The 8,758-nt window shown below is 43.3% G+C and overlaps 2 protein-coding genes across 2 annotated transcripts in view; both read right to left on the bottom strand.

The window, feature by feature from the left end:
• The window catches only part of LOC107565402 (interleukin-17 receptor C), a 14,437-nt gene extending 11,969 nt beyond the window's left edge, over nt 1–2,468 (bottom strand). Inside the window, exon 1 of the mRNA XM_016250633.1 lies at nt 2,099–2,468. Within this exon, the coding sequence (XP_016106119.1) occupies nt 2,099–2,191 (93 nt within the window). The 5' untranslated portion in view covers nt 2,192–2,468. The remainder of the gene's footprint in view (nt 1–2,098) is intronic.
• A 1,991-nt stretch (nt 2,469–4,459) lies between these two features.
• Nucleotides 4,460–8,758, bottom strand: part of LOC107565412 (peregrin-like) — a 33,580-nt gene continuing 29,281 nt past the window's right edge. The window contains exons 12-13 of the mRNA XM_016250646.1: nt 5,850–5,956; nt 4,460–4,647 (exon numbers count right to left, since the gene is read on the bottom strand). Of these exons, the coding sequence (XP_016106132.1) occupies nt 4,460–4,647; nt 5,850–5,956 (295 nt within the window). The remainder of the gene's footprint in view (nt 4,648–5,849; nt 5,957–8,758) is intronic.

Genomic DNA, 8,758 nt, shown 5'->3' on the forward strand with positions numbered 1-8,758 from the left:
GTGAGAGTGTGTGAGTGAGTGAGTGTGTGTGTGAGAGTGTGTGAGTGAGTGAGTGTGTGAGTGAGAGTGTGTGTGTGTGTGTGAGTGTGAGTGAGTGAGTGAGTGAGCGAGCGAGCGTGTAAGAGTGTGTGAGAGAGTGAGAGAGTGTGAGTGTGTGTGAGAGAGAGAGAGAGAGAGAGAGTGAGTGTGTGAGTGAGTGAGTGAGAGAGAGAGTGAGTGAGTGTGTGAGAGTGTGACATCCAGAGAACAAACATCTGTGTTATGTCATTTGTTATTTCTATATCTCTTTTATTTCCTAATACTCCTTTGACTTCTTTTTGTTTTATGTTGACTGGTTTTATATGGATATCTTGTGATGAGAGAGAGCTCTAGTAAAGAGACTCTAGCTGAACATTTAACACTCTATTGCTTTTATAAATGCATACTAAAATATGATAAAACGCATTAAGTGACATCTTTCTACTACTTTGTAAAAGTAATTTGACTACATTTCTACAGAATGATTTAAACTGTTTACTATTTCCCTCTTTTTAAGCTTTATGATTGCCAGTTTTCATAAAAACAGAAACAAAGAGCTGAAGTGTTTTGCGAGACTGCCAGAACCTGATAAAGCCCACAAGAAACAGAGGGATCATCACACTCGGCCACAAATCTGACCTGCTATTTCTACAGCGTATGCAAACACGGTTCATTTCTGTGAGGATGCTAATGCTGGGCAGTGAAGGCTCCCTTCAGACAATATGCCAATCAGTGTTGGAGATCAGTCTGCTATCGGTAGGAAGGTATTTGAACTTGGTCTTTTCATATTCAGTAAAAAACGCATGAAGTACCCAAACATCAAGAGTTTTGCCTAAGGACACAGAATTATTCCTCCACAGGAATGCAGTTTAACTGTGCTGCTGTTTAGAAAGAGATGAAATGGCACTGTGGTTATACATGCTGTCAGAAGTCAGCTCTATAAGAGCACTGAGAGAAGCAACAACAACTGACTGAATAGAGTCATGCAGTGCTCAAATAAACACACTCAGTCACACTGCTGTCTGAGGGGCAGGCCATCAACAGAGCATTCAATAAAGTACTCAAACCGTCTTCAGACGAGAGCTTCTTTGGCATGATAAAACCCTCACTCAGACGCTGTTAGTGCCACCGGGCTTGGGCTGCAACAACAGACCCAAGAGCAGCTAATCATCAGCAGATGCTTTCGTTTGTCATTTATAATTTAGTGATACGCTAGATTTATGCTTTCAAATTATGGACAAATGCTTGTTTTTATTTGATGTGACATTTACGTTTTAAACCTTTTGGCACATAACTCCTAGCATAGGTTACATTGACACAGATCCCCTCAAAAGTGAGGGGGACTTTGAAGGAGCCCAAACCCTTCCTCTGAGAGTTACCCTGTCTTGATCTGAGTGACTCCGAGCTCTGCTGATAGAAGTGCTGTCTCTGCTCAGTACACCTCTCTGAGACACGTCTTTAGTAAAGTGCATGGGTTTAGAGTTGATTAACACATTCAGGCAGCTTTCCCAGGACTGACTGTAGTAGTATTAGAGCCAGTATAAAGTATAGCTATATAGGACATTTGAGTCAGCGATGTGTAAGCGTTTCTGAGCAATAGTATGATCACTATTGCTAACAGTTTAGAATAACAGTAAAATCATCATAAGACGCAAATGGAAGTATTCAGGAATTATGAACAAGTATAACATATGTTAGAGAAATCAAAATTCTCTCATATTTGTATATTTCAGCTTCTTTCTAGCTCTGCTCACTTCATGGGATGCTTTTCCCCCCATGTACTGTACGCTTTGCCATCACTATCTGCTCCAGTTCAATGATTTAAATAAAAAAATTAATTTGTGAAAAAACGAATTTAAACGGAGTTCAGAAGTTTAAGTAAATGAAGAGTTTCATATGGAACAACAGTTGGTGTGTCGCAGTGTTAATTATTGTCTTCCATGTGTAGGCTGTGTGCGCGAGCTGTACCATTAATCATCAACACTCGCATATAACACGAACAAATTATACTTAAAGCATGGAAAAGTCTGAGCGTATCTACAAACATTCACTATGCGTTACAGGAGAACATCCGTCTCACCTGTCTGACTCGGAGACTGTCCCGCACAGAGAGCGAGCATTCAAACACCACACACAGCAAAACTCCTCGCGCGATCAACGACGAGCTGTACATGGCCGTCTGACACAAACATCAACCACGCTTTAGATGTGCATTATCCAGCAGAGCCGCTCACGAGACCCAGAAGCAGCCCGCGAGTCAGAGTCGAGTAGAGCTGAGTCTCACATCGCTGCGCTCGCGCTGGGGGCAGACGGGCTTTTGGTGACGCAAATCACCGTAATTCCGGCGCCTCCTTCAAAGCTCACCGACTTCCGCACTAATCAGAATGTACTTGCATATATGCATTAAGCAGACGCCTTTACACAAGCAGCTTACAGTACATTTAAGCTATGCATTTTACATGCCTGAGCTCGACTGCCTTCAGCAAAGACTGAAAAATGACCAACACATGAGACCATTTATCTGTCAATCACAGCAACCGTGGGAGTCTTAATTATCCACCAGAGACAAATTAGGACTAATCTTATCTCTTTGATGTTAGAGATGCTCTTGAATAATACAAAAATCAAAGTCACTACCACTATCTGACACACATCGCTGAATTCACACCTGGCTCATGGGACACATTCCAGTCGCGCACTTGGTATTTAGACGTGCTGCTAATTAACATTCCAAACTGTTGGGATACATATTCAGTATATTCAGTCCAAAAGGCAAAATGCAAATGGCAAGTGAACAACAAGTGATAGATGCTGCATTAGAAATCACATACGGTCTGAGTACCCTGCTGAAAAACATCAAATAAAAAACAATAGAAACCATCACAGAATTTGTAATGGTTTTACTGGTTATAATGGGAATTGTATTGGTTTTAATGGAAACTGTGATGGTTTCTATTGTTTTTTTCAGCAGGGTAGGTAATGCTTTTGAAAAAGTAATTACTTGGTAACGTTAAAAAAGCATAAAAAAGTGGGGTGACCATAAGTCCTCTTATTCCTGAATAAGTCCTGGCTGGATTTCCCGGATTTTGGCTTTGTTTTCCTATTGACAGTCTTCATACATTATATGTATGCATATTTGCATTGCTCTGACCGCTCTCTGTAGATCCTTCTCACATGCCATGATTGGTTGATTATGTACAGTGCCTGCATGCTGTTGGTCAAACTACTTTTCAGTAATTACCTTCAGCAAGTAATAAAAACTAGGGGGGGAAAGAGGACATTAATAAAGTACTACTAAACAATGTTGGGTGATTATTCTTTACATCTCCACAAGAGGGCACTACTAACATGTGAACGCCGCTTACCTTACCTGTGCTTTAGCAGCTATAACAAATGTGAAAAATGGCTGATCACCACACTAGGTGGTAGGTGCTGTGCAGGTAAAACCTCACTCCCCTGATCTCAAGAGACGCGTTAGTGGCTGCAGTCTTTAGCCTCCTTGTTAGTGCGTCCGCCTCCCATGCTGGAGACCCACTCGGAACGAGAACGAGGTGTGGCGGTGAGGACCAGGGAGAGAGGGGTTACATTGGTGCCGTGACCCGGATGGGAGTGAGGTTTAGGGGGGTGAGTGTAACGGAGGCCAGCGGTAGGTGCTGTACAGGTAAACCTCACTCCCCTGATCTCAAGAGACGCGCTAGTGGCTGCAGTCTTTAGCCTCCTTGTTAGTGCGTCCGCCTCCCATGCTGGAGACCCACTCGGAACAAGAACGAGGTGTGGCGGTGAGGACCCAGGGGAGAGAGGGGTTACACATACAATAATAACACAGTATACAATACATAAACATCTCACATTGAAGAACATCATAGAAATACCTAGAATTATGCTAAATAGGAATGGTAATACAGGTGGCGTGACATTAATTGGCTACTGTTATAACACAAAAAAAACCTGCAGATTTCTCAGTTACAAGAGAAAATATATATCATCAGTATTCACTTAATTCACATGCACGCACACAGTAACCGAACATAAATCGAACTTAATGGCAATCAAGCATCATTGGACTAGTTAGAGTGAAGCTGGTCCACTCTCACATGCACACTGCATATGCTTTTTATTTTCAATCTGTTTTCTGCCTCAGCACGGGATGCTGCGGTAACACTGTGCACTCTCATCGGTCAGATTCATCCAGGACATTTAAGAACATCAGGGCCGTTTGTGCAGCCGTCCCAGAATTTAGGGACTGTATTCTCTCATCTAACAAAAGGTCTGCATCCTGACATCAATTATCCTCAGGTAAGGCTGGGAGCTGAATGGATTTCTGTCTTCCACTTCTGGCAAGCTTGGGTATTACCTACCCAGTCTCCAAGTAATCAGATTGAGGTCAGCTATACTCGAGGAGGTATACCCAAGGAGCTTTGAGTTGAGGATACCTTCAACTTCAATCAAGACAGTACCTCAGTACCTCCTCTGTGACAGTCTGGGCTTTGATCGAGTGGATCTCCCTCTCCCAATAACTACCGAAGTGAGGTGGGTTGTAGACAAACTTGATCTGCTGGCTGGTGAGGTGACTTTGTAGTACTTTGAAGTTAGTGCCCTGGTCACACAGCAACTCATAACAGTTTCCCTCTATAGGCATTGAACCATTGTAGGACCATCAGGAATCAGTATGAGTGAATCCTAGTAAGACTGTCAAGATAGGCTGCCCTGATGGTCATGCACTTGAATATTATGCTTTATCTCTTCTCATTATGCTAACCAATCTTAATTTGAAAGGTGGCTGAAACAGTCCATGTCCATTGAGTAGAAGGCTGGTCTGAAGTACCTCTGTCTGGTAAGTGATAAGTCAGCCATTAAGGGAACTTCTGGGTGGCCCCTCCATTTTCTGCACTCCACACACTAGCATTGGTATCAGTAGACAGCTTCACAGTTTTTTGATATACAGTATGTCCTTCTTATTTTGGCAAACAATCACTCTGAGCCAGGGTGGTGCAGTCTCTCATCATAATCCCTGATGATTAGTCTGGTGACAGGACTCTAAAGGGTCAAGGACAATTGAATGTACAGCATCCACTTCCAGCAATTACAATGATGCAAGCAGCTTCCTACTTTAATCAGTCCTATAGCAGCGTCAAGTTTGGGAGAGAGTGAAGCCAGTCTGCTTATGCCTGATACTGGTTTGCCTTACCTCAGAAGACTTGGATTTGAAGGAAAACTTGATTACATGGTTACAGTTACTGACCCACAGAAAACAGACTGGTTTAACTCACTGCTTTGATCTTCAAGAGATCATGGGGGTTGCTCAGGCCAGATATCTGGTGGCAGCTTGAGGTATGGTGGTCCCTGACTACCACAGCTCCCTACTTTGAGGTCCTGGATGGATGATCTGGATGGATGTTCTGAGTGATGCCGGTCCACAATCTGATTTGTGTTGCAGCCTGGAATTAAACCAAATCATGCTGGTTTCGTCTGGCCAGAGGAGAGCTGGCCCCCTGACTGAGCCTGGTTTCTCCCAAGGTTTTTTCTCAATTTCTGTCACCGATGGAGTTTTGGTTCCTTGCCACTGTCACCTTTGGCTTGCTTAGTTGGGGACACTTACAGACACTACTGAAAGAAAACTGAGCTGGATTATGACTGAATCAACGATGAACCGACTTTAACTAAAATATTGACTGTTTACTATTGTCTTCTTTTTAGAGCTGCTTTACAGCAGAATTTAATTTTGTTTGCATTATTGACATTATTTTCCTGTATAATACTGTAAAGCTGCTTTGACACAATCTATATTGTATGAAACGCTATATAAATAACGGTGCCTTGACTTGACAAGCCTTGGAGAGACGCAACTTCCACTGGACCTTCTTTGTTCTCTGTCAGCAGGTAGGCCATTGAAACGTATACCTGTTCTGGTACATCACAGAAGATGTGGCTCTCATGTCTAAAGGATGGGAGATCCATTTGCAAGCTAGAGTAACACATGGGCAGACATATCTCCTCTAGTCCACTCAACTCTTTCTCCTATGCAGACCACAAGGTGAGTAGGTCCTCTAGTAACTGTGAGTCACCCCAGTCATGTCTCTTATCCCACAGGCGCTGCACCGGTATCTTTGCTCTAGTAGTATAAGGGATGATATCACATTGTCAAATTGGCTTGCCAGTACACTGTAAATGTTGCACATTATCATGGTGGAACAGTGTTTACCTCAATGAGTGTAGCACGGAGGGTCAGACTGACAGGTGGAGGTGAGTAATTGCTGATTAACAATTGATGGGCACATTGCCGCAGTTCAAAGCTGCCAAAGGCTAGGAGTGAACAGAGCTGATCAACCAAGTCTTTGGCCTCTTCCTTGGAGGTAAGGCTGTGTAGACCAGGGGTCTCCAGCCCTGCTCCAGGAGAGCTACCTTCCTGCATATTTCAGCTCCAGCCCCAGCCCCAGGGTTGCTCAGGGTTACTTGATAATTACAGGGAGGTGTGTCGGAGCAATGTTGGAACTGCAGGCTGGTAGCTCTCAAGGAGTGGAGTTTGAGATCCCTGGTGTAGACAATTGTCAACATTGAATGCATTTTCAAATGACCTCCCTGACCTTGTACCAGGCTGGCTGTGATCCGTGACATGCCTTTGCAGGGTGTATGTGGCACAACAGGGAATGCACGTCATGCCAAAGTGAAATACCTTCCATTGATACACATCAGGATGTTGCTCTGGCTTTAAAACCCTCCACTGGAATCGGAGTAAGGGCATGTTATCATGGAATAGCCTCACCTCGGCTATATAAAACATACCTTGGATATTGTTGCTTATGGCTGTGGAGTGCTCACGGAAACAGAGTAACACTGCCATCAGTGATGGACCTAATGTGAGTCCTGGAAGAACCTGTTTTTGCAATTATGCTCTACCATATGGTGGGGAATATACCACGACTCTGTGGAGCTCTCCACCTTACTTGGCACCAGCTTCTTTCAGCTTAGTGATCTTAGCCTGGTAGGTTGAAGCATGATCTTAGTTCTTTAGCAGCTTCCTTTCTTCACTCCAATTGGTGTGATAAGATTCAAGCAGTCTGAACTAAGCATGGGCCGATTACCGGTTTCAAGGTATACCACGATTTGAAAATTTCACGGTTTCAAAACCACTAACATTTTCCGTTATACCGTTCTTGCGGTATGCGCTATTTTTCATGTACCACCCCTCCCGCTGGTGCAAGCAGTCAGTCACGTGTGTGTATGCCGGCCGAAAGAGCTTCCCCCGGAACTTACGCGATTCTGCAACCGGACGTTTTTTTGTCTTATTGCAGCTTGTTTCTGTTCTGGACTTGCACAAACTGCGTTGCAATGCAATCATTTTCCAAAATGTCATTTATGTGAAAATATAAAGTGTGTAAACGCCTGCTAACAGAGGCCTGAGATGCTGAAGACGGACGCAAAGAGAAAAAAATACTGTAGCAGGCAGATCACTCACTGTTCAAGATGAACAAACTATTGGACGAAAATCCTAAATATTGATTTGTGGGTTTATATGAATGTGTTTCTGAGGGGAACTGACTGTCTTCAGAAAAGTTTAGATGGTATTTTCTTTTCATCTCGTCTCTGTATAATTCACATTAAAGCTTTGGGTGCGTCTCAATCAACTCCCGAACTCGTGAATCAGTAGATCGTGTGCACGAATTCGGTCACTGGTAAGTTCCTTGACTCACTGCACATTGGAACCAAGCGGCAACCTCCCGCTCTCTCTTGTGAAACCAACACGGAAGTGACTAAAACTGCAAATCATCGACTGGCCGCTAGAGGTTGGCTCCAAAAGGGAGTCAGTTCCATAGACTCCCCATGTTAAAATGCCCAACTTTACAGCAGAAAAAAATGTTTACAGCCTGGTACAAAAAGTGGTTTTGGTCTATATAGCTAATTTTGCCCTTCATGACAACTGTGAGGGGGGTGAATTTTTTTATAACTCATCCGTTTAAATTATATTAAGCCTTAAAATTCTGCATAATTAAAGGCGTGACCACTTGAGTGACAGGTGGATTGCTGCTGCGGTCACCGGCGTCGAGCTAGGTGGGTGTGGTTTCAGCAACCAGCTCCCGCCTCTTTGCCCATTTTCAATTATCCGGGAGTGACACGCTGCCAAGATGGCGATGGACGGCTACGCCTACTTTAGGCTTCAAAAACGCTCTTCGGAAACCTACGGGTGACGTCACGGACACTATGTCCATAGGTGCGTCCCAAATCGCATACTTATGCACTATTCTATGACGTTTTGTAGTATAAATCGTGTGAGTAGTGCGTTCACACTGAAAATTCCAAAGAGAAAAAGTGCACTTTAAATACCAGGATGATGCACTTAAAAGGCACAATATATAAGATTTTTTAATTAAAATATCCAAAAACCACTAGAACAGTGTTATATATTTTGCTGACGTGTGTACTTACATTATCCCAAATGTTTCGAAGAATGTTTAAATCCAGAGAAATAAGCAATTTTAACTAGTGACACGGACCGTGTCCATAGTGTCATTTTGTCGCCTGCCAATGACATCATAACCCCTCGATTTGTTTTGTAGAAAACATGGAAACACCAAAGACGCTTTAATATGTTGTGTGTTTTAATAGACCGGTGACGAGTAGCATTATAACAGAATGTTCAAACGTATCTAGTATGATAAAACAGCGCTGCTTTACCCCACATACGCACGACCAGAAGGAGCGAAAGCACTCGACTGTGGCATAATAAAAACCCTGCTGCTTT

Source organism: Sinocyclocheilus grahami, unplaced genomic scaffold, assembly GCF_001515645.1.
Source record: "Sinocyclocheilus grahami isolate Dianchi unplaced genomic scaffold, SAMN03320097.WGS_v1.1 scaffold1000.1, whole genome shotgun sequence".
Lineage (NCBI taxonomy): Eukaryota > Metazoa > Chordata > Actinopteri > Cypriniformes > Cyprinidae > Sinocyclocheilus > Sinocyclocheilus grahami.